General features: G+C 38.0%; 1 protein-coding gene across 12 annotated transcripts in view; it reads right to left on the minus strand.

Moving 5' to 3' along the window:
• The window catches only part of LOC128879548 (uncharacterized), a 533,296-nt gene that overhangs the window by 100,341 nt on the left and 406,244 nt on the right, over positions 1-26,711 (minus strand). For 11 of the 12 annotated variants that reach the window (XM_054128806.1, XM_054128810.1, XM_054128805.1 and 8 more), the window contains 4 exons: positions 24,475-24,710; positions 19,184-19,410; positions 15,866-16,167; positions 14,564-14,841 (listed from right to left, as the gene is read on the minus strand). In XM_054128806.1, coding sequence (XP_053984781.1) covers positions 14,564-14,841; positions 15,866-16,167; positions 19,184-19,410; positions 24,475-24,710 — 1,043 coding nt within the window. Of the gene's footprint in view, positions 1-11,915; positions 14,023-14,563; positions 14,842-15,865; positions 16,168-19,183; positions 19,411-24,474; positions 24,711-26,711 lie in introns of those variants that run through there. The other variant, XM_054128803.1, reaches the window with a different exon arrangement.

Consider the following 26,711-nt stretch of genomic DNA (forward strand, 5'->3'; position numbering starts at 1 on the left):
TTAAAAATTTCTAGGTTTGGATTTATTGGGTTCCGAAATTTCGAGATCTGGATTTATCGAGTTTTCACATTTCTGGATTTGTTCGACGAAAGGTTCGAGTCTCGGATTCTGATTTTCAATAATAAAATAGGTCTATAGTCAGTAGGAGTTATAGCCGGAGATAGAGGAGAAACTTGTTCTTTGAGTAACTGGGGGGTGGATCATTTTTATAAAGTGGATGTTTTTAACAGAGACCCTCTAGATTTGAATTTATTGGGTTTAAAAATTTCTAGGTTTGGATTTATTGGGTTCCGGAAATTCGAGATCTGGATTTATCGAGTTTTCACATTCCTGGATTTGTTCGATATCGAGATTCGAGTCTCGGAGATGAAAGGTTCGTATTAGTGAAGAGTTTTACAACTGAGGTTCTAGAATTCTGGTTTTTAATAATAAAATAGGTCTATCAGTCTCAGTAAGGATTTCAATGACAGTAACATTTAAATGATGCGTGTAACGACTTATCAGTAGGAGTTATAGCTGAAGATAGAGGAGAAACTTGTTCTTTGAGTAACTGGGGCGTGGATAATTTTCATAAACATGTTGATTTCTTCAACATCTTTTTGAGTTCGCAACAGGATTTACAAGAAGATTCTGGGACTATTTAAAGATTACCGATACAAAACATCGATTATGTTTAATTTTGTCTGGAATGTATAAATTCATTTGTATTCTGATCATCCTATCATTCACCCTCATTAGGAATGCCAGTGGTTCCATATGATCTAATTTGTATATATGTGTATGCATGTGTGCGCGCATGTGTGGTGAAACTCAGGAATGGCGGGGGCGTCATTCCTCGAACCACCGCAGAAGCGATATCCCTCTATCGACATTTGCATATTCCACATAGTTCTACCAGATCGATCCATTAATTCAAATTTCAACCATTTGAAAAGAGATTCAATGAGATACTCAGTGGTTACCAGTTCAAATTAGATGCAAGGATTTTATCAATGCAATTTATGGTATTTATGCCGAAGTTGAAGTAACTTTTCCAAAATCAAAATCTCCACTAATTCTAATTTAAATTATTTAGTAAAAGATATTTTTTCGTTAAAATTACGTTAGTACAAAATTTATGCGTATTTCCATCGCCTCAAATCACCTCCGCCTAGGAAAGTTTCGCTTAGGAAGAGAGCCATCCATCGAGCGGGATGTTTAGTCTCGATTGCGAAGGATCTCGCTCGGGCGCTCGTTGTTAGCGCTTTCTGCGAGATGAAAAGGGTTCGCCTTCGCGGTCGTTACGCTGGAAAAGTCTTGTGTAATTGAAGATCTTGTTGTACGTTACCTTTGTACGTGTGTACATGGACACGCGTCTGTTAAACGTATAAATCAGCCTGCCTTTAGGCCAGCTCGCGGGTCGACGAGGAAGCGACGGAGCTCTTTGTTCGACTTGTCGCGAGGTTCTGCGCGCGGATTTTCTGCATTTCGTTTTGACGATTTATTGGCGCGATTCGCGCCGCGTCACCAGCCCGGGGGATTCGCATGACGGATGGCGAAAGAGTGGCTTGTTACCTTCGAGCTTATCAGCGGTTAGGCATCGGTGCTAATGACGATCGCGCACGGATACAATGGACACCGCAGTTTTGTTACTATGAAATGCCACGTGGAAAATTAAATTCACCTGGCTAAGCAACTCCCGCTACACTGGCTGTTAAATTATATTGCTCAATATATTTGTCTAATTCCATTGCGTCATGTATTTGTCCAATCATATTGCTCAATATATTTATCTAATTGCATTGTCCTATATCTATATATATATATATGTGTCTAATTATGTTGGCTAATATATTTCTCTAATTGTATTGCTAAATGTATTTGTCCAATTATATTGCCTAATATAGTTGTCAAATTATATTGTCTAAAATATTTGTCTAATTATATTGCCTAATTATATTGTCTAATTATGTTGGCTAATATATTTGTCTAACTGTATTGCTAAATATATTTGTCTAAGTATATTTTCTAGTATATTTATCTAATTGCATTGCCCAATGTATTTGTCTAATTACGTTGGCTAATATATTTGCCTAATTGCATTGCCCAATGTATTTGTCCAATCATATTGCCTAATATAGTTGTCTAATTATATTGTCTAAAATATTTGTCTAAGCTTTTTAAGAAAAACTTTCATAGTTTTCTATCTGCATATGAAATGTGGCCCTAAATTTGATAAAAAATAATTTGTTTATAATAATATCCTATTACAGCTGAAACTATTAGGAGGTCGTTTCACCCTCTAAATATGAAAACGGGCAAATATAAAAAATACGTATGTCTTATTTTTCGGCCCTTTAAAACATATCCAAAAATCAAAACAATCGTAGACGGACACCTAAAAAGCTCTCCTTGTAACTATGCAAGTAGAATCTTCCATTTTTCGACTGCACCTCTCATTCCAACAAATTCTGCGTATTATCGATCTATCAATCCGCTCTCCAATCGCGCCTACATAAATATCGCAACAGAATCGTTCAAATTTTCAATGACGCATCTAACAGCGTATAGAAATCGCTCGACGTCGAACCCGTGAAAAGTTTCGCACGTTCGACGGTCATAATCACTTTAATAGAATTCGTTCACGCTCGTCACGCTCGCCGAGCAGGTAAATACGTGCGATGGGAAAAATAGAGCAAGATCGGCGGGTGGAAAGGACCTAGACGCGAAAAATCGGGAACGCACGAATGAGAAATGAATCCGTAACGTGGAAAAACGAGAGAGTGAGACGTCCGATGGAGGGATTCAGAGCAGACTTTCTAACGATTCGGCGCGGAGCGTGATGCGACCCAGACCGACCTCTCTCGTTCTGGAAGCGGAGAGCTAACGCGGCGAGCACCGTCTCGCACACGTAAACGGGGTCCCGACGTTGGTCAATTAATCATTAATAGGCGATAATATTCATCGGGGATCGCGTCGATCACGGACGGGCATGTCGAATGATCCCGTCGATCCCGTGCGCGTCAAAATCGTTCCAGATCCCTCGGGGCCGCCTTGATGCAGAGATACACGAGCTCCGGGCTTCCTCGTTATATCGATTAACGATTTACGAGGAACGGCTCTCGCCGACGTAACCACGATTCGTCCGGTAATTGCACGCCACGGACACCGTGTAGATGTGTCTGACAGGCCGACATTTTTGGAGCGGCCGCGAGGAATCGGTGATGAACGATTTGCATGTTGGGCGATGCGGAGGAGCCCGTTTTCTAGCTCGTTCGATGCTTCTGCCGGAGCTTCAACCCTTTCGCAGCTTAAAGGCGGAAACAGTGAGTCACGAAATTATTCGTACCTCACTAATTGCTGACTTTGTACGAGTTATATTTTTACACGATACAAATCTAAAAATTGCTATCAATGAGAGTATGTGTTGAGATAAATAAGGTATCAATTGATATACAGGGTGTCCCAAAATTGTTGTAACACATTGAAAGGGGTGGTTCAGGAGGTGATTTGAAACAACTTTTTCCTTAGCGAAAATGTTGTCCGAGACTTCGTTGAGGAGATATTAACGGAAAACATTGACCAATCAGAGCGCACGTATACCGTTGGAGCGGCCGCGGTAGCGAAAGCTACGAGCTAAGCGACTCGACGTGCATCGAAGGACATTGACGCGGCCGCTTAGCTCGTAGCCTTCGCTACCGCGCCCGCTCCAACGGTATACGCGCGCTCTGATTGGTCAAGCTTTTCTCTTAATATCTCTTTAACCAAACCTCGGACAACATTTTCGCTAAGGAAAAAGTTATTCGAAATCACCTCCCGAACCACCCCTTTCAAGGTGTTACAACATTTTTGGGACACCCTGTATACTTTATCGCAAAGTAACAATTCAGTATGAAGAGAATAGGAATTCGAAGAATAGGAAGTATGCAGAAATTCATAGAACAATCGGATATAAGAATCGTGTAAGAATACGTATAAGAATCAAGGTGAAAATATAATTCATTAATGCCCAACAGTTTTAAAGCAAATGTTTTCAAGGATAGCAAAAATGGAACAGAAAAATGTTGAAAAACATTGTGCCATCAAATTTTGTATTAAACCAGATGAAAGTGCTTGGCACACCTATACAAAGTTAACAATCGCTTACGAAGGCCAAGTATTATCTTATTCACAATATTTTTTGATAGTGTGAACTGTTTTAGAAGAACAGGAACTCCTTAATCCTTGTCATGGTAAGATAAATTGAAAATATGGAAAGTCTAAAGTTGGCGATCTAGTACAATCGACAATCAACATCAAGCCTCGAAGAGAAAGAACTAAATAAAAAGGAAAGCGTTCGCCGTGTCTAATCATTACTGACACCTGGTTGCTCCATCGTGATAATGATCCGTGTCACACTGCATTATCTGTAAATGAGTTTCTAGCTTCGAAGTAGGCTTACTCTCCATACCTAAGGCTCTGTGATTTTTTTTTTTCATCGTTACGCATTAAAACTTGTCTAAAAGGTCACTATTTTCACACAGATGAATAAGAGTCATCGCGAGAAATGACGACGTCCACTCGTCTAACGTGCGAGAGAAACGTCTACGTTTTATGAGCTGCTTCGCAAGCTAAATACTTGAAGAAGATCACCTTGATTATTTCAGATTGTAGAAAATGTAATTCAGAAAGACTTGTAAATAGAGTCTCAGTGTTTTAGGAATAGTGTACGTGATATAAAGATAGAGGTAGAAAGAAATGGAAGAAGTAAACGAACGTGTAGTATTTTTAGAAGAAGTATGAGAATCAATGGAAAGTATATACATTGGCAGAGAGTTATAAGATGAGTACATTAAAAAGTTCCTTCGAGAGAAGTTCGAAGGAATGATGAAATAAAAATACAAAAGCTAGTTTGAGTCTGTGTAACACTAATCCTCATCCTTATTATTGAAACAAAATTTTATCTAACTCTGTCATAAGGTAATTTCTAAAAAAAAATAGTTGTACCAAGTTGGAACAAGATAGCAAAAGATTAAAATTAAAAGCTCGTTATAAATTTATTTCTTTGAATTGAATTTAAAAGAAACGACATTACTTTCTGGTCCCCCTAATATATTCATTTTCAAACTCTCCATTTGTCTGTACCCTTTCTCCGCGTCTTTTCATTAGAACTCGCGAAAAACGAATTGAAAATGCTGCCTATTTCCAGAACCGACCCCGAACCGAAGCACACCAACGGTTACGGTGTCTTCTGCTAAGTAAGGGAATCTTGACACTTTGTCAGCGCGAGCAGAACAAAGCCTGGAACGAACGACAAGCGCGAGGCCGATAAAACGCGAGCGAAAACGATGGAGGAGTTTGCATGAAAATCATGCGTGGGACGTGAAGACACGATATCTTCTTGTGCGCCACATCACGAAAGACGTACGAACCGATTCGATTCACATTTATGACTTTCTAACGATCCTGGGACCAAGTGTCTCCAGGCCTCCGTGTGGGTACACTTGGGACACAGGTACACGGGGACACTTTGCGAGGATGCCTCGGCAGTTTAAAACCCGTCCTCTTCTGATTCTCAAACGTGCAACGTTTCGTACGTGTTTCCTCCAGACGCTTCTTGTTAGAGTAAATTACGCGACGAGGACTTATCAATGGTTCTTACGCGATTTGGTTATATTTTACTGTATAAGTGCGTGTAAAACGAAAATCGCGATAGGATTCATTCTTGAAATGGAGTGTCATAGTAAATCCGAGAGAAAAGTGGAAGGACGTTGTCTGAGCACCTGGGCTGGAATAAAATGTAGGAGATACGAGTGACTATTCAAGAGGAATAAAATCATGCTTTGGTAGTTAGATACTGTCCTTTGTGAGTGGATGACTTGTGATGGAGTTTAAACATCATAGGTAGGGTACCTGAATTTTATACCTCTCCTAGTGAAATTCTATGAAGTTTAAAAAGAAGTTTAAAATAAATGAGGCATTTTAAAAAATTTAGTATAGTATAATATTTAGTATAGTATGATATTTAGTATAATACCAACTAATTACTAGATTGCGATCTCTATGGAAAAATAAAATCTTTCCAAACGTGCCTACATAAATAGAACCTAAATAGGAATTTATTTTACTGTATATATTGTATATTATAATATGAATTTTTCGTTTAATATTCTTTTATATTATTGCATACTATGTGCATTTTGTAATTTTGTCTTTACAATTGCATCGTGTCTTTTATATTATTGCAAATTTCCTATAAATGCATACAAATCTGCATTATATCTGCAATATATGTATTGTATATTATAATATGAATTTTTCTTCTAATATTCTTTTATATTAATGCATATCGCGTGCATTTTATAAGTTTGTCTTTACAGTTGCATTGTGTCTTTTATATTATTGCAAATTTCCTATAAATGCATACAAATCTGCATTCTGCTAATTACTTATTGTTGATATGTAATTATTTTATTTTGTATTTTTGAATGTATGAGCTAATCAGGCTTTTGCATACGTTTGGTGCGTAGGTCTGTTTTACACGGTGTGTGAGGCGTACCCCCCTTTATTTTCCTTCTGTTTTCTTTTGTTCATATGTAAGAAAGGCATATTTTATTTTATTTCTTTTCTTTCAGTTCTTTTAAAATAAATGTGTATTATAAAAAGAATTCTCTTCGTTCACGTTCTCGATGTTCCCTACACACGAAGCATAGTCAGCTAATAACACTTATGGATTGATGATATAATGAAATATTGTGTGATAGTATATCGATCCTTAATCAAAACATCAAATGGTCTCAACGACGAGTCGGGCGTATCGAAATTAATGACCAGTAGTGTATCGAGTTTCTCCTACAAAACTGTTAACAGTTCACGAAACGGTAAACAATCAGTCTCCTGTTTTATAATACTTGAACGCGTTAAAAACGTTTATCCTTTCGTTAAAGCGTTTTCCGAGCCGAGACGCAGAGTTCACCGGTGATGGACGACGAAGGCGTACCCAGCCATCGTGACGAATCGCAGATAGCAGAAGCACGAACGTACAATTTACAAGGTTTTCTAGTTCGTAAATACCGTATCGCGTCGCGACGTCTCGAGATTATCTTATAAAGGATACCGCGAACTGATCAACGGTGAGAGCGATCCTTCGGTAGATCCCGTGGAATTATAGCATCGATCCTTATCTAGATCTGGAATAGTGCCGCGGTACGTACGCTCACTTTCGTTTCGACGTACGGCGAGAAACTATAGAGGGGAAATGTAAATAATTGCCGGCGAATACTGCGTACTTAATTATCGCGGCGCGTTTGGCAGCCGGGATTTATGGTCGTCAATAAAGACGTGCGTTTAGACCAGCTTTAATTGCTCGTTAATGACGCTTAGTTTAAATTTGTATGCTTGGCTCCGAGGCTGGCGGTGTGTTATATGGTGATTTTCTCGTTTCTAACAGGCTCTAAGATAAGGTTCGATTATTTCTCTGTAGATATGCTTAAGGGCACGCTGATACAGGGTGTCTCACGCAACTGGAACAGGCTGTACCACCTAAACAATTAGAGGTAGAAAAAGATATTATAAATGGTTTTGGATGGTGCATAACATGCAACTAATTTTATGCACTTTTGTGCATCAGTATATTAGAAAAATGCAACTGTAGTTCTTTTTAAATGGAAACCTATATTTTTGACGACATAGGCCGATGCAGTTTCTTGTGCTCTACAAAAAAGTATTAACATACTAATGCCCTAAACTTGTTCCTTAGGAAGTTATCGATGGTAAAACCATTATCAATAACAAATCTAATAGCATTTTCTATTTCTATATGTTCGATTTACCAAGTTGTAACTTTTATAGTTTCTGAAGGTGTCCCTAAAATAAAAGGCTGAAACGTGAATAAACGATAATATATGTTAAATCATATTTATCCATCTTTTATTTTAGAGACATCTTCAGAATCCACAAATGTTACAATTTATCAAAAGTCGAACCGTGAATAAATACTAGCTTATTTAAGCCTATGAAATTAACATTCGAACATTTTCTTTGACAACAAAAATAAACAATAGAAAAATTCAAGATATACAAAATATTTCTTTTTAAGATACCTGAAACTAATATTTCTATGAGCAGAATAATATCAGTGAAATCGATTTACGTATAGGGTCGTTCAAACAGGAAGTACAATTGCACTACTCCAGTGGATCGTCGTACTTGAGAAAAATTTGAGATCGCAGAAAGATAGGCACTGTTATGTCACTCAACCTCGCGCAAGAGATACGAGATTTGCGTGACTCACCATGTATCTAAAGTACTGGACACCTTCCTGAGCGACAATGCCATTCGAGTAGGCGTCGTTCCGACTGTTTTGAGCAGCACGTTTTCAAACATCAATTCACGCGACGCTCAGTGGTCACAAATCACATACCACACCTGCCAACCGGAGAATAATGTCAACTGTGAAGCATTATTTCAATGCTAAGGAGCACGAAGCTGCCTTCGAGTGTCGTAATGGGTTTCAAACTTGATTTAACGATTGTGAAATTCTTCTTCTGCTGACAGAATTTCTGTATCATGTACTCGTATGATTTTTAAACGCCGAAGAGGCTGAAAATATAAATGCCCGAAACGTGACTTTCATCAAATACTTGTGAACATGTGTAATTATTATTTTTCGTTGTTTTTTATGGGTTGGCAGGTATTTATGATAGTATAAAAAGTCATAATTGCTTTGAGGGGATATTGGCAGACTAGATTAATCGCTGTCGTTAGCGTTGTAGTCTATACTGAAGAGAAATTGTAGCTAAGGTTACAATTAACCCTTTGAACTCCAAAAATTATTTTTGTGTACACGAACAATTTTAAGGCAACTGTGGTACCGTTTTTGAAAGTCAAGTGTTCTTTTACTTACTAAACAAGTATTAAAGAATGGAGGCATTAAATGATAGAGGTGTTGCAGAATGGAGATATTAAAGAGTGGAGGTCTTAAAAAATGGAGAAATCAAAAGATAGAGGTGTTTCAGAATGGAGATATTAAAGAGTATAGGTGTTAAAAAATAGAGATACTAAAGATATGAAACATTAAAGAGTAGAGGCGTTACGAAATAGAGATACTAAAGATATAAAACATTAAAGAGTGGTGGCGTTAAAGAATGCCTGGATTAAAGAGTGGAGGCTTTAAAGAATAACTATTAAAAGATGGAAGTGTTGAAGAATAAAGGTATGAAAGACTCGTAAGCAGAACAATTTCATCCTGATTGTGTACCTTAAACCTCAGAAGAAAGAAAAATGGAGTCCTACCACTTTCGCAACGAACCCATTACGTCACCAGTAGAGTGCAAAGGACAGAGTGCGTTTACCTTACGAACAAACGCCATATTTAGCAACGTAAAAAGTCGCGGGGGCGGCCGAATCTCTGTCTCTTAAATTTCGCCCGTAAAGAAGACCGTAATGACTTGATCCGCCAGCGGCAATATTCGTGTTCGACCCGTCGTCATCCTCGAATTCGACTGGACGGTCGATCGAGATACTCGAGATCCCCTTTCGAGTGTTCATGTATATGCATGACTAGGTGGATGCCCCCACAAAAATTTACGGACCTGACAGGCTGACGTCTCGAGAGGGCCGTGGCTGCGAAGGCCTAACGATAGCTGGCTAACATAATCGGACCTGACAGTTCTCGAGAAACCACGTTACGCTTCCAAACGGGCCCCCAAAGACCGGTCAGTGTTTTTGGAACGTCAGGAAGGTGTCCCGAGAGCTTTTTTTCCCCTCTCGAGCGGAATCGGCCGTGTTATCGAGAACGACGCACGGTTGAATGGATCAGCAGTCAAGAGGATTCCACGAACGGGTGCGTCAGAATTCTGGGAACTTTGAACTGGGGTTTAGGAACGGCAGGAATGCTCTTGTTTGGTAACAAAAATAGAAGCGTGACGTTGTAATGGAAAGAATACGTAATTTTTCTGACCTCTGTTGGAGTATGCTTGGTACTGTCTATTGGTAATGATCTCTGTGTAGTTGGCTAAGGAAGGTTTACGAAATTTGCATATAGTGTATTGTTAAGAGGTAACACGACTCTAGAATCTAAAAGAAGGGCCTAATAATTTGATAATTAATTTTGAGAGTAACGCAAAAGGAATAGGATTTCTTTTTACAGGGTTTGTTTAACATATATTGAAGTATAAACAAAAATTATTGTATCATAATTTGAGTTCACAATGGCGGCGGCAAAGCGACTCTTTAACAAACCCTGTAAAAAGAAATCCTATTCCTTTTGCCATACTCTCAAAATTAATTGTCAAAGTTAGGCCTTTTTTTCAGCCTCTAGAGTGGTGTTAAGAGAATATTTAATAGCTTTGTAGAGGCGACCAGTATTATTTGGCTCGAATATTAAATAATTCCTAAATATATATTGTTACAAGGAAATCTGGATAATTTTGGAGTAATATTATGTATTAACATAATTATCTAAAATTATGTTTTTCTATGATTCTAAAAATCAATTTTTGCTACTTCTTGCACCCCATCTTTATAATTATATGAAATCGACGAAACGAAAAATTATTCGTTTGAAAGATCGAATTTATTTAGAAAAATAAATCATGAAGATAACACCATTGTAAATAATTATTTTTACAAACACAACGTTTTACAAAAAGGATAAAAATCAACAAATATATCCTATAATAAATGAAGACCAAATAAGTAACAAAAAATAAATACTCTACTTGTCTTGAAATAAAAATACAAGTATTAAATTATTTTCTGTTCGTAAATTCGTTAAAAATTCGCATAAATATATCCTCTGATAAATCAAGATCAAATAAGTAACAGAAAATAAATATTTTACTTGTCTTGTAATAAAAATACAAGTATTAAATTATTTTCTGTTCGTAACCGTTAAAAAGGATGTAATTGAAGGTGAAGAAACCCTTTAGACAATCCATCTTCTGTAGAGATGAGAATGTAAGAAGAAGAATAGTCTGTTGTTTCGGTCGCAAAAACGAAACAATGACTGAACAGAGAAGAATTCAGAAACGTTGCTGTCTGTCAAGCGTGAGTGACCAATGTGACAGGCTAATAACTTCAATCAGGAAGAGCAACCGTGAAGAAGTCGAAGAAACTTATTCGTTGCTTGGCGAACTCCGCAAGAAAGGATACCGCCTGCTAACGAGACGGTACCGCTTAATTGTCTCAAATTAATCAATTCGCTTCTGCCCCTATCAGATCTATAATTACAGTCTCGCGTTTAGGCTCCAATTATAAAACAATCCATCGTATTTCTGACAATGATTGAGCATAATGCTTAAGCGAACCGTTAATGCGAAATGAAAATTTTTAAAATTCTAATTTGAATTCACTTCTTAGGATTCCGAAACATTAATTGAAACACGATTTCATCAAAGCGGTATGAATTATTCGTACGTACTTTAACTACAAATTATTACCTTTTCTCTGCGTACTGAATTATTCAATACTTTGATATTATGACTGTTATGTTAACTGTTCAACCATAACGTTGATCAAAACTTTTTACATCCTAATTTAAATTCAGTTTTTTAGATTTTATGCATTCAATTATCTTCGAAGTGGTGTGATTTATTGGTGTATACTCTAACTGGAAATTATTACATCTTTTCTATGGTCAGATTTCATCGATACCTCAATATTGATAGATAGATAGATATTTATTTCAGCTTTCAAGTCAAGAAATGGGCTTAGTTACACAAATTTCTACCCATTTTCACCCTCTCTCATTCCATCACACTCGTGCCTTAGGCAATATATTGTCTAAAATATTTATCGAATTGCATTGCCCAATATATGTGTCTAATTATGTTGCCTAATATACTTGTCTAAATGTATTTCCTAATGTATTTGTCTAATTATATTATGTAATATATTTGTCTAATTGTATTGCCTAATGTATTTGTCTAATTATATTATGTAATATATTTGTCTAATTGTATTGCCTAATGTATTTGTCTAATTACATTGTCTAGTAGATTCATAACTTCTGTTCTGTTTTATACTGCACGAGAAATCTAAACTTTTATAGTGATTTCAATTCACACGATATCGATACCACCAAGTATAAAAAAAAAATTCGAATCAAGTTAATTTTTGTATACATATTAACCCCATTCACTGCCAACTACAAGACGTCTCGTAGTTCAAACTGATTGCAATTACTCGAGGGTAATAAGTTCTTAGCCTATTGAGTCACGAATTATTGCAAAAGAAGATCGTAAATTTGTTTATTATAACAACAAATTTAATATCACTTTTTATTATCAAAATAAAAACCTAGAATACACATCTGAATTAAATTTTGGCAGGGCAAGATTTCCCAAGGCAAAACGTTTTAAATTTGCCTAGCAGAGAATGAGTGAAAAGCCAACAAATCTAACACTTCAAAACTTGTATAATTAAGTCAAGTTAAATATAATCCTAATGCCCTTTCCTGTTTAACGTTCGCAATGAGATGAACAACGCTCGAATGAGAACGAATGTCGTATTGCGACACAGGGAGATACGAAAAAAGAGAGAAAAAAATTTGCATGGGGGTGCTGAATAAAAAAATTTTTTTTAATCATTTTTTTTGGGTGGAGGGGTGGACAAATGAAAATTTTTGGCGGACAAATCGTGGACAAACGAATGCGATTTGATTTTGATCAAAATTTTGCATTTGGAGGTGCCGACTCCACTAAGCTAAGGTACGACTCTGTTCCTTTTCAACAAATCCCCATTGGAAACAAAAACCCTAAAAAAAAAAAAGAAACGTTGAAGGCGATTACGAATAACTTGACGTGCCCCGTTGGAATTTCGCCTAGGGGGATAAAAGCGAGAGAGTTCGCTCTCCCGTGAAAAAGGGGGAGAAAGTGTGGACACGACGAACAGAGAGGGGTGTGCAGGGTCGATTCTAGCTTCGAGGGGTCATTATAGAACTTTCCTAACGGGCGCACCGTCTCCACGCTGATGCCAGACTGTCTGGATTGACTGATGTCAGGTCATTCAATGCTTCCTAGGCCTCTTTCGTTGCCTCATCGCAACGTGGATGTCGGAGAGGAGGCTGCGCAGCTCGAAAGATATTGCGCGACGTATCTCGATACGCCTCATTACGCGAACGACTTTCAAAAGCAATTAAAACTGGCACGCTTGAAACCTATTCCCGCGACTGGCCACTCGTTAATTTTCGAGCCCGGTGACGCAACCAGAGTCGAGCGAACGCGTGGCACTCTTCTTTGTTCGCTCCCGGAGAAATTGCCGACACACGTCCCGGCTGCGACGTTCGCGAGGCTCGGGATCGAAAGAAAACACGTTTGAAAAGCCACGGACGAGAGAAAGCTCGGGGAGAGATATCGAAACAGGGAGCAATTAAAAGCGTAACCTTGTCTGCGATGTGGTCGGTTTATAATTGAAACCGCTTTTCAGGATAGTCGATGTTTCGCTCGGACGTAAATGAAATGTAACGACGTGACAGGTCTTGTACAGATGAAGTGATTTACGCGCGATTCGTGTAGCGCGTTTCAGATCGCGAGTTTTTATTGCGCGTCCAAGGAATTAAAATTCGCTAAGGTTTGGAGATTTCTGAAATCAAGAATTTTTAGTTTCTTTTGTTTGTTTGATAAGTAAGTACTATTATTTCATTTATATTTCACTAAGGTTCGAAGATTGCTGAAATCAAGAATTTTTTTTTTTTTTTTATTTATTTGATAAGTACTTTTATTTCTATTTTTTTTTTTTAATATAGACTTCGAAAGCTGGATCCTTATCTGTCTTCTGGACAAGGCCTAACCAAGATTTATTCGCGTGTTCTAGCTGTCTGGTGCATGAGTTTTTCGTGATGGTGCATGACTTTTTGTGCAGAGGGTTTGATGACACTAGGTTTTTGATAGATCAAGTTTTTTATTATTGAAAGCGAACAGGTTTGATATCTTAGGCAGTTCTACAATCATGTGGGAAGCTTTCTTCATTTTGATCTTTCACGAAAAATATTATTTTTTGTGTAGTTGGGTTCATAGATGGAGTGATATTCAAACCGAAAAATATGTAGTTGAACCTGGAAAGCTGTAAGATATTATTATATACTAATCTTGAAAAATTATCTTTAATTTTACTGAGAGCATTTTTATTGTAAGAATTGTTTTATGAAACAAGAGTGACAGAACAATGGAAAATTGAAGCAGAGAAATGAATCTTGAGACTTAGATTCTCAGAGGACTGTCATTCATGTTTGATAACCATAACCTTCACTTTAGATATTGGAAACAATGATCATATACCGAAAGCATTAATTTTAATATAATAAATAAGTTTTATATAAATTTGACACATCTTCAATCCTCAGCTTCTATTCCGTTGCATCCATCTTTCATCTTCCTACTTCCACTTTTCAAAAAAACAATCCTCTTTCCTTCTTCTTGCCTCCTTAATTAAACTCAATCTCATAAATTTCCATTAGCTGAAGAGCAAATCCAATGGAAGGTCGAAACATTCGAACAACGACTTTACTTCGGTTTCGAATTCCAACCTTCTAAAGTTTCCCCAGCGCTTCTGGCGGTTCTTATGAAACCTCAGATGAGGAGAAAAAAATTGCTGGTTGACTCACCTGTGCGTACTCCGCGCAGCTATCTATCGATGACACGTAGTTGACGACATCCTCGATGGTCCATCGATTCACAGCTTGGCCGTCGCCGCAGGGCATGTGACCGCAGAGAGACGGACACCTAACCGGGGGTGGTGTTGTGGGCCTTGGGGTTGCCTTCGGTTTAGGCGATACGCTTCCAGGTCTCCTGGTCTCCGCTCGCTGCCTCTTGCGAGGAGCGAATCCTCCTGGAGTCGACAGGTCCAGGGGACTCGTCACCCCGGCGTCTCTTTTGTTTGCACCTGGTCGTGAAAGACGACTTAACCGTTTAATAAATGTGCGTGCAATTAGGAATAATATAGTCTGTAATTTTAGTATTCTGTATTTAAAGATCAGGATATATTTTTGAAAACTGATTTTTAAGATCTCCAAATTTTCTTTGTTAATTTTATATACATATATACATTAATTTATGTGTATTACATATACCTGAATTTCTACAGTCTTTACGATAAAATTGAATAATATACAGGTTGGAGGATTTGAATGGGAATACCTGAATACCTTCGTTATTTAGAATTCTATGAAAAGAATTTGTAAGACCAAATTACATTGTTTAAAGGGATACAGGGCTTTTGAAGTCGGTATTTAAAAAGAAATTGAAATAAATGTAATTATTTATTATTCATAAGAGTTGAAGTCATACTTCAATATACTCAGTTATCTACAGGTATTAAGCTTGTTTGAATTTTTTTTTATCAGCTACAAGTTTCCAATAACGAAAATATCCACTCCCATTTAAAAAAATTTCAATAACATTGAAATCAGTTTACTGAATGACCTTGAAAAACAAATGGTCTCACCATTACCCTTGAAATAATGTAACTTTGTTCTATAGATTCTTTTCATAGAATTATAAATAACAGAGATATTCGAGTGATCCCATTTAAAATGCTCCATCTTGTATAATTCCTTTAAAATTCTTTCCCTGACAATTATTACACATCATCCTGACAAAAATAATTTCATAGATATACGTTTTAGATTCTTTGATTTGGAGATTACTAAGAGTCTAAAACTAAGAAATCTAAGATTTCCCTAATTTTCTTAATTACTTTCATGTATACAAGCTCCCTTATTAACAATTCTACAGTATCTACAGTTTATTCTACAAATCTACAGTACAATTTTTTCTTTTGTTAAAAAAATAAAAAGATACGAACGTGGAAAACAGAAAAGAAGTTGAGACTAAAAAATGAGCAAATGATATCTTAAGAAAATGAGAATTGAAAACAAGAAAACGCAGTTGGACGAACAATTGTTTACCTTTAAGGTAGGTTTCCAGTTCAGCTGCATTCTGCGCGGCGTTCGCAGTCCTCACCATGTGCAAGAGAGCCTGCGTCGACGACATATCGAGCATAGGCGGAAACACCGGGTTGCCGAAGAGACTGTCTTGCTTCTGTTCCTTCGGGTCTTTGCTAGAAAGAGGTGAGGTGGTTGGTACAGTCGATGGTTGAGGTGCACCCAGAGGCGCCATCAAACCGACGAAGGGCGTCGCGGCCGTTTTAAACGCCGGAAACCTTGGATCTAAACCGGGAGGGTAGCCGTTCCTAGGTGAACTGAAGTAACTGCAATTTCGAATAACGTCTTCTGCTTAGATTCGTCGACAACCATTTTTCTTTTTTTTTTTTAAACTTCATTTACTCCTCACAGGCAATTATATTGCATATTTTCCAGTGACCAATTTCATAGGGAGCGTAAATGTGTTCATTAATTATAAATTTTTAAGGACAAATTTAATTTCCTGATAATATACAGGGTGTCACATCTAAAGCAGGCCCTCTGAATATGTTTTCCAATTCTGATTACACAAAAAAATATTTTACATGCAATTTGAATGTTGCGTGTAATGAACGAAATATCAACTTTAAGTTTCAGTTCAATTTTTCGAGTAAAATTTAATTTCAAAGACATACACCTCTGTCCATAAATATATGGACACTTGTCACTTTTAATGAATAACTAATACATATACAGTCAGTGTAAGAAGTATTCGTACAGGAATCGTTTATGTTAAATGGGTTGCTGTACGAATGTATGTCATCAATTGTTACTGTACAATTTTTTGTTACTAAATTCTGTTTCAGATAATTAATTCAGGTAATTTATTACATTCAATAATATTAAAGCGTTGAGTGGTGTATTTTTCATAGAGAAATTATGAGATCGTTTAGACAGAAAAGTTCCAATATTTAACAAACACTTATGGGAGATATTACAAAATAAATTGAATAATATTACATAAGATACATGAGGAATTAATATCTAGGGTGTCAAGATTGGCAAAGGAAGTTTGCGGAGGGATACTTCAATGAATAGAAAATTGAATTGTTGTTTTATTATTGTTCATAGAACACTAAATGAAAGGTTGATAAAATATGCTCCCTAATGCAACACAAACTAAATACAGAAACATAAATGATATTCATTAGTGGATTCATTAGTGGATTCATTAGTGGATTCGTTTTTTGTATTTTAGTGTCGGCTACGTAATGCGATAGGAAAAATATACATTTATAAATAAAGAAACATCGATGACCTTGAAATCTCCCAAAACAAAAGACGTTGGAAAAAATATTAGGGGAACCGACAAATAATCAAAATGTCTTCGACTTGCAAAAGTTTATCAATGAAAAATCGAAGCACTTTTTTAAAAATGGAATTGAACAACTGCCTTCATTTTGTTGATTAGTATTTAAGATTTCTTTAACGAATAAATCTTGATACAATTTCGATTATTTTTCGGTCCCCTTAATATATTGTAAAGTATGGAGTAAAGTATTTTTTGTATCGTCACAATTAGAAGAGATAGTTAAGAGGGGCTGGTTTGGGTAAAACACCCTGTATAAGGATAAATTAAATAAATTGTCAAGAAAAATTAAATAAATTGAACAAATTAATCGTGACTTCATGAACGATTATTCTAAACAGCTCAATCTGTTGATATATATATAAATTGATAGAACATTGAATTTGGTATTAGTAACATAATTTTATCTGGCTATAATTCTAAATGTAATATTGTATCGTGAGTAAAGAATGCAAATTTGGCACTTTTTTAACATCCTCCTTCGCGACGTCCAGCTTCAGAATTTTATTATCTTCGTTCGATCAAGAATATATTAACTAATAACTTCTAAATCAAGAAAACATTTCCCAAACTCCGAATTCAACAAACATTGCTATACTGTTTATTCCTCAGCACTCACTCCCGCGAATGCAATCAAAATCGTCAACGAGTGCCCCCACGACGAATCGCCGACTTTTCCCAGCGTTCTGCATCATGGTAAGCCCCAGTCATGGTTACACGCGGAGGAACGGGGGGTATATATTTATTCAACGAATTGGAACGAGGTACTTTCTCCTCGAAATGCCACAGACCGCAAGCATCCTAGAGGGCTTCCAGCGTGCTCGTCAAGCGGATCTATGCGATACTTGAATGATCGAGTGAGCACCTTCGGCTCGACCCGTTCCAAGCCTAGTGCCGGAAGGTGCATAATTGAAAGTCGACGAATCGGCAACCGGTTCCGCGACAATATTACGCGGGACACGCCGACCGTTCCGTCGGACATCGATATTTCAAGACATGTAACAAGACGATCAATATTTTCTCTCAGCTGCTTTGTGTTTCCCCCGTCCTCTCTCTCTGGAGACTGCGGAGGACCGCCTCTTACGCGTCTCTATGTTCCCACGTATGCACACGGAACAGGGAGATCGCGCGGAAGAATGTCAAGGCAAGCGTCATGACTTCCAAGGTCTTGCACTCTTCACTTTAAATAATCCTAGACGGCGACAGACGCGCGTGCAGCACTTAGATCTTTAATTGCGCTTGCGAAAGGAAGTGTCGCGGATTCTTCGGCTCTCTGAAAATCCACTGCGGGATTCTTTGTTGACTTCGCGGTCTTAAACACTCAAGAGTTTCAGCGGATGAATAGCATGGCTGGGTTCTCAATGGAGAGAGATAATCAGATGATTGAAATTTTTGTATCGAGGATGCAAATTGACAAGTGGTTGCGTCAAGCTTTTATGAAATCTGCAGATTTGTGGAGTGAGAAACCTGTGGCACGCTATGGCACACTATAGCATACTTGTTAAACACAGTGGGACTTCGATTAACCGGCACCATTGGGACCGAAACAGGATAATCGAGAGTTGGGGAAGACAAATTGAAAATCTAATATATACCATGTATGTAATACTACTATTTGGCTAATCGTCCTATACTGCCTCTAAGAGGCACTCGTTCCTACGTTATGGTGTGGGAATATATTTCCCTCTCTTTCTAAGCGTATTCCGAATGATACGCGCATGCGTCAAATTGACCATCTCAGCCAATAGGAAAGTGAAATTCAAATAAATGATAATCGTCTTTTTGTTTTGAAGCAGTAAGAGGTTATAGTTGCTAAAAGTGTGAGCTATAACTCACTGGACTGTTGGAATACTCCTCTAAAGTGATACTACTGGACACGATACTGGAATACTCCTCCAGAACGATCTCAGAAGTTTCTGCGAGTGTTGACTATAACTCGAACCATGGAAGCATCAGAACGTTCATTTCCAAGAAAAAGAAGGGAGACAACTCACTCGTTAGGGTTGGCGTTATTGTACTTGGCAGCAAGCCTTCTCATGAAATCGCTACAGTTTTGTTCCATCATCTGCTCCATGTGCTTGAGGTGGTAGGGTGGTGGTGGGCCCTCAGGTCCACCCAAAGGGGTAGCATTTGGCGGCGTTCCTGGATGGCTAGACGACGACGGCGTCACGCTTCTCGAAGACGTTGAATTATTGTCTGGCGTGAGGCGCTCTGTTTTGACCTGAAACAAAAGAAAAAAGGATACCTCATGAACCCTTTGCGATCGTATTAAATTTAAACATGGATGTCTTACTGATCGAAATTAATTTCCGAAGAACGAGCAGTGATACATAATAAATCTTGTTTACCCTTCATAATCTTGATAATATTGGTACACCTTCGCTTTTCTAATGTCATATGCATATTATTTAATATGCAATTTAATTATTTTGTGAAATTTAGATATACAGGGTGTCCCAAAAATGTTGGAGGTCCTTGATAGGGATGGTTCTTCTTCGTGGTGAGTTATCTTTTGATAACTTTCTTCTTGCCATTTTTTAACCGACTTTGAAAAGAAGGATGTCAATTCTCTCAATTCGACATATGTATATATATATATTTTTTTTTGGAGTATTGCTTTTGAAACATGTTAATAATCGAGAATGCCTAATTAGTAATTACACTTAAACACAATTTCTAAAATATTTCTATATATCTATATATTTATATATATCTTTGACTATTTGGTAATTACTCCAATCCGTTACAGGAAAAAATAACAATATTCAACACTTTGTCTTTGAAAAATCCAACACGTAGATATTTCACCCACTTGTTCATATCTGCTTATATAACTTATAATTACAAACGTTACTAACGTATAATCACATATTTTAGATCACTTTCTATTATTACACTAATCTTAGAATCTATTACCATTATTTAATGGCTTAAATCTTTTCAGTCTACAGAAGATCACACAAGATTAGTATGGTTCTTTGCTGAAAAGGGTTAGTATACTTGGATACTTTTATCTAAATTTTATCTCCTTGTCCATATTTATGGAAATATGAATTTGCATAAACATCTACAGTTTATTCATCTAGCGTGCTAGCTAAATAAAATTACAGTTTAAGCTTGTCGAAGGGATAAGTCGTAAAAACGTGCAAAGCAGTTTGACACTTCAATTTTTAGTGTTATCGCAGATATTACGTATTCTCACTTTAATAAAAAAAAAAAAAAAAAACGCTTGAACTTCTGACAATAAAATTGTTACTACTTTTGGCCTATCATAAACAGAATGGTATAAAAACTTTGATGCAGCTTATAATAAACGAAAGTGAGAAATAAAAATGGCAGTGGAAACATATTTTTGACAGGCAACAAGTCGAGTCAAGTCTAATCTTCGTATGATTTTCTCAAATTATATTTTTGCCTACTGAAGACATAAACCAAGTAACAAAACGTACATTACGTTGTACAATAATATTGGTACACCTTCACTTTTCTAATGTCAACAAAAACCTAAATTAAGTAATATTCCCCGCGCCGTTAGAACTATCACAAAAAATAAAAAAATGAATCAACCAAGAAAAGATTCATTTCGAATGACACGTGGTATTTGAATCGTTGTTCTGCAAATGCAAATTTCCAAGAGCTACTAAAATAAAAAACAAAAACAAAAGATATACATATCAAATCGAGTAACCTCCTTTTTGAAGTCGGTTAAAAAACGGTAAGAAATCGCTCACGATTCCGATAGTATCAAGGTCAACGCGGGAATCAAGCACCCTAGCGGCTCGCGTCCTTGGTCATTGAAAACGTCATTGCGAACCCGTTCGTTTTCACTTGGGGAAGCATCCAACCTAACAGGAAATATCCCCGTGCATTAATTCCCGGGAACAGATTGCATCTAAGATATGGTAATGAAGGCAACGCGTGGCGTAAGAGTTGACTCCTCTTCGGTTGCGAGAAACGCGGCGTGACACTAAGAAGAACGAGACTCGATTGGCGTAGAATAGGGTCCCTGAGGAGTCCGAGGAGCCGCTCGGAGAGGCCACGGTAAATCTCTTTCTCGCCTCGAGACCTCTTCCTGACAAGGGGCCGCTCCGGGTCTCGCGACGTAGACACGATCCCCGTGTATACGTTTCAAATGGCTCTGCTCTTCGTCTATTGCCAGCTTCTTGCGAAAGAAAACACCGAAGAGTCCCTGCGTCCTTTTCAGCGTCTATTCGAGACCGGAGATATCGTTACTACGGCTTTCTTCGCGGTTTTCTTGCATCAATCTTCCACGCTGGAACACTTTCCGACGCAGAACCGCCGTTGAAAAAGTGCAGCAAATTTGCCTGATCAAGTTCCTTGATAAGATGTATGTACAAGGCCACTCCAGTAATGTCAGAAAATTCATTTTCTTTTTGTTAATGTGTTGTCTTGAAGCTTTGAGAATAAGAACAATAATATTTCATAACCTCTCAAAGAGACTGAGAATTTTAGACAAAATTAATTGAATAGAAAATAGCGTACATTTGAAGTTAGAGTTGAATTTTCACTATAAAATTAATTGATCAAATAGAGAATAAAAAGAAAAGTATATGAGAAAATAAAAAATCCTTCGATCAGGGTTGGTCTGATACATTTTCTAAATCTACCTTTTGGTCTGTTATGATGAAATGAATTAACCTTTTTGTAAAACAAACATTTTCTTATATTTCTTTAAGAAGCACTTTGTAATATATTTAAATTTCATTACTAAAAATTATTATTTCATACCTTAAAAACACACACACAAGAAACTGTCCGTTTTCATTTTTCTGCGACTAACCCCTTAATATTAAATATAACATATCCCACTGTATTTCCGAGTATCAAAGAATCGAAACAAATGCTCACAAATATCAGTATACCTGTACCAGTAACAAACGAATCAAGAACCCTGCGACTCGACCTGCTCGACCTACTAAATTCCTTCGTGTCTAGTCTCTCTCCTCGTCGTTGTCTCCGCGCGGAGATCTTCATTCGACTCACGGCGAAAGATAGTAGCCAGCAAGAATTTCCATGTGTCATTCGTCGGTCGTTCTTTCTGAACGATGACCATCGATATTTCCCGGCCACCGAACCGTCGCTTCTTTTTTTTTTCGTTTACAGAAGCGTCGAACGGCTCGCACGGATGTCAGCGACGAGATGACAGTGCAGCTTCGGTTGACATCGCTGTCATAGAGCACTGGTCAGGACAGGTTCGAACGAAGGCCCCTCGTGAGCACGAGTACACGGCTACCGCTTCGACCGACGACCTCTGCTGCGAGAAATCCTCCTGCTCACCACACGTGCCGATCAAACACTCCACGCGAACCTTTCGGTTATTTGTCGGAAGGCAAATAGCGAGAGGACCGCTGTACGTACTTGCTTTTTGGACCTTGCGCAAGGATTCGAGTTCTTGGTTGCCATGGTGGACAGCAGATTTGTTCGGGGACTGCTTGGTGATAGCTTTGAGACTCCTTTTCGGGGTTATATATAACCGCTTATAAGGATTTTATAAGGAAAATCGTTTTTCATAGATTTCAGCAGTACTTTGATATTATTTTTATGGCCGTGACTGTGTTATTTTGTAGGCTTGTGTGTAAATCTTCACGCGACATGTGAATATTAATCCTTTAACACTTTCGCTGCGGACGAAAATAAGTACCCAATCGCTGGAATTATGATATTTCTTTCAATGACAAATTTCTTACAAATGTTCTAATCTGATTATTTTGAAAAACATATATTTGTAATAACTTATTTTATATATAATATGATTGCCGAACAAAAGAAATGAAAACTGAAAAATAAGAAAAAGAACCATGTATTTTCAATCCGCACATGGCAAGGGCTCAGTTGGACGCACATGTGTGTCATCCGCAGCGAAAATGTTAATCTATAACAACGTGTGAAACTTGTGGTACAGAATTTGAATTGAAAATGAAAAACACGAGTCGGAGATTATGGCACGCACGATCCTACAGTAACTCGTAGGTCATAAGGTTAAGCTTGAATTACACTTACATAAATTTATGTTAACAAAATAAATATGGTGTACATTTGTGATTGTGACGTATGTATAGTATTGGGTTGTACAGGAAGTTCGTACCGATTTTAAGGAAAACTTCAAAGGCACTTTTGAATTTTGATATATATATATTTATCGAATTACATTAGTATTCAGAAGTGTCCTACCTACCAAAAGTCAACACGGACTTTCCAGACAACCCACCAGTATACTATACAGGGTGTACCAATAATGTTGGAGGTCCTTGAAAAGGGTGGTTCGGGAGGTGATTTGAAACAACCTTTTCCTTACCGAAAATGTTGTCCGAGGCTTCGTTAAGGAGATATTAATTGAAAACCCCGACCAATCGGAGCGCGAGTATACCGGTGGACCCCGCCCACGGTAGGCGTAGGCTACGCGCTAGGGACCGCCCTCCGCCGGCGTACTCGCGTTCCGATTGGTCCGGGGTTTTCTGTTAATATCTCCGTAACGAAGCCTCGGACAACATTTTCGGTAAGGAAAAGGTTGTTTCAAATCACCTCCCGAACCACCCTTTTCAAGGACCTCCAACATTATTGGTACACCCTGTATAGTATACTGTTGGGTTGTCTGGAAAGTCCGTGTTGATTTTTGGCAGGTAGGACAGTTCTGAATACTAATGTAATTCGATGAATATACATAAAGAACGTGTACTTTCTTTAATCTGAATTACGCGCGTTAATTACTCAGCGCGCTCTGTGAGGAGGATTGAAAATTAGAAACAGAAGAACGGAGAAATAGAGAACACTGGCATAAATAAGCTAATAAGATATAAATAACCATTTTACGTTGTAAACAGGAGTGAATATAAAATATAATAGAGAGAATTATATTGTCATTCCTCTATTTTTCAGGTAAAATTATGTTGTGAATATTGTAAATAGCGTACATAATGTATAATATTAATAACCAAATAAATACTCTATTTTTCAGAGTGACATATATTTGTCTAGTTTCTTATATCAACTGACGATGTAACATCGTTATATATATATCAAAATTCAAAAGTGCCTTTGAATTTTTCCTCAAGTCATTTTTTAATTGATAATCAATGCAGCCTTCTGCAAACGCTATTGTAGTATCCGCGCCTCCCATTCTCAATAATAAGAAGTCAAACGACAACGTGAAACGTAGGGTACGAGATTGGTCGTGTATGTAAAGCGGTGGATCCGAGGATCGTGGGTTCGAATCTCCGTGCTTTATATTTTTCGTTTAGACTCCTACACTATTTACTGAACTTACTTGAGTAGTGTTGAGACCATTCTGATTCTGCCGCCTCCGACTCCTAGGTGGCCTAGGGGTAGTTGCACCAGAGAGGTGGGCACCTTGGGGGCTTCCGCCCCTAGCGTCGACCGCTGTGTTGGCGGCCAGGGTGGCCCCGTCGTTGTTTTCCGTGTGTGTGTCTAAGTCAGTCGCCTCTTCGCGATCGCCTCCACGTGGTCCAGAACCCGCGGACACGTTTTCACCTGACACCTCACCTAAAACACAACAATTTTCCCGCGTTAATTATATTTACATCTCGTTATATTAACGTACGATAAAAATAGGGGAAATTGAAAAGTTCATTCATCTGTATATTCGCTGCAAATTTTCTCAATATCACCTAATCATTCTATACAATTTATACAAATTGTCATTGTTAGTTGATCTCAAAGTATTCATTAACATTCGCGACCGCTAACGTGAATTCACGTTACTTCAAATTCTATTCCTGGTTATGACAAAATTATGAAAATCTTCTTATTTTATGCAGTAGATATTTACAACATTGATATTTCGAAACATACTTTGTCCAGCTTCAGAATTTTATTATATATTTATTTTATTATAATAGGTCTCGCATACAATGTGTTAAGATGCTTAACCAGATCAGCAGAATGTATCACGAAACCGTCAAAGAGTATATTCCAGAAGAATTCTTCCTCCTATACGCCCCCAAAAAAGGATCCAATAAATTATGCCCACTTCTGCCTATCTCTCGATTACCGAATCCAGCCAACTTCGCCGCTTAAAAGTCACGGTTTCCCGCGTCCTTGCGTCACCGCTAGATCCCCCGGCTCGTATTTTGGCGCATGCGTCGTACCGATAAATCCGCGCTGAATCGCACGGCCAGGCTCGTACGTTTTCCTCGCAACGTCGGGAGCCCCATGCCGCCTCCTAACACCGGTTTCGTAACGAGGCGGTAGCCGAGGGTACGTCGTAAAGCTTCCTTAACGTCGGCCCGTGTAAACGGTGTCTTTCGACACCAGGAATTTCGATGAAATACGTTAAGAGGGATAACCGTAGGACGCGATTACACGGTGGCTGAGAGCGGCGCTAGACGGTGAGGAGATTTACGCTCAATAAATGAACCCGTCCTGCCACCATTATCTACATGCTCGATCAGAGAGACGCGTATCTGCCGCGCGTGAGAAGTACAGAAGCATCGAGCACGAATGGAAAGGACGACGGGGGAGGGATGATCGTTGGAAGGGTCAGAAAAAAGGGGGCGAAAGACGAGACGAAAGGATCACGTGGAAGTGGAAAAAAGGAACGAAAGGGTGGGGAGAGGTCAGTGGCCACATTAGCTACCAAAAATATCCAATAAATTCTTGCCATCGTTAAATGGCCGGCATTTTATGGCGGCTGTAACTCGCGCACATGGCCGAATTTGTTGGAGGATAGGATCGAGCCGAGGTTCAGGATGGTTGCATGCGATGCTCTCGTGATTTCGCCATCGATGCGAGCGTGTACTGGTAGCTTTATGGGTCCACGGATGCGAATTTGCTCCGAGCGTTGGCTTATTTGCGACTAGGATGGTTACTTGGATGCTGGATGGTTAGAGAGTTGAACTCTGAGACAGACGTATTGAAGTCGTTCTGGCTAGGATCCAATTTTGCTACTGTAAATGCACTTTTATTATATGGCAGTCGAAAATGTTTTAAATGACGTTGTTTAGTTATACGGTAAAGTCTCCATAATTGCACAAACTCGGGACCGGCCCTGTGCGTTTATCGTAGAGTTCGTATATTCTCTGATGTTTGTCGACGAGCTTTGAACGTAGGGAAGTATAACGAATAAAAAAGAAGACGGAGCGAAAACACCAGTCGAGCGAAAACATATGTCGGTGAGACAATTTAATGCAACAGTGAAACTCTTTTATTATTAACTTTTTTGTTGTAAAACTTTTAACATCATATTCCTGATATTTTTCTGATTAAAATGAGACCAAACACGATACAATTCAGACGATATTTACCATGCATCTTTTTTTAGTTAGTGTTCTACGATATATGATACATAATAAGTTGTTACAAGTAAATATGTTGCGAATCACGTCGTGTTTGGTCTCTTTGTAATCAGAAAAATGTCAGGAATATGACGGGTAATGTTTTATAATAAAACAGTTAATAATATAGAAGTTTCACCGTTGCAATAAATTGTATCACCGAGTAATCCGATTCCAGAACGTATTACACTACTCGGCGATCAATAAAATC

This window comes from Hylaeus volcanicus, chromosome 7 (genome assembly GCF_026283585.1).
Source record: "Hylaeus volcanicus isolate JK05 chromosome 7, UHH_iyHylVolc1.0_haploid, whole genome shotgun sequence".
Lineage (NCBI taxonomy): Eukaryota > Metazoa > Arthropoda > Insecta > Hymenoptera > Colletidae > Hylaeus > Hylaeus volcanicus.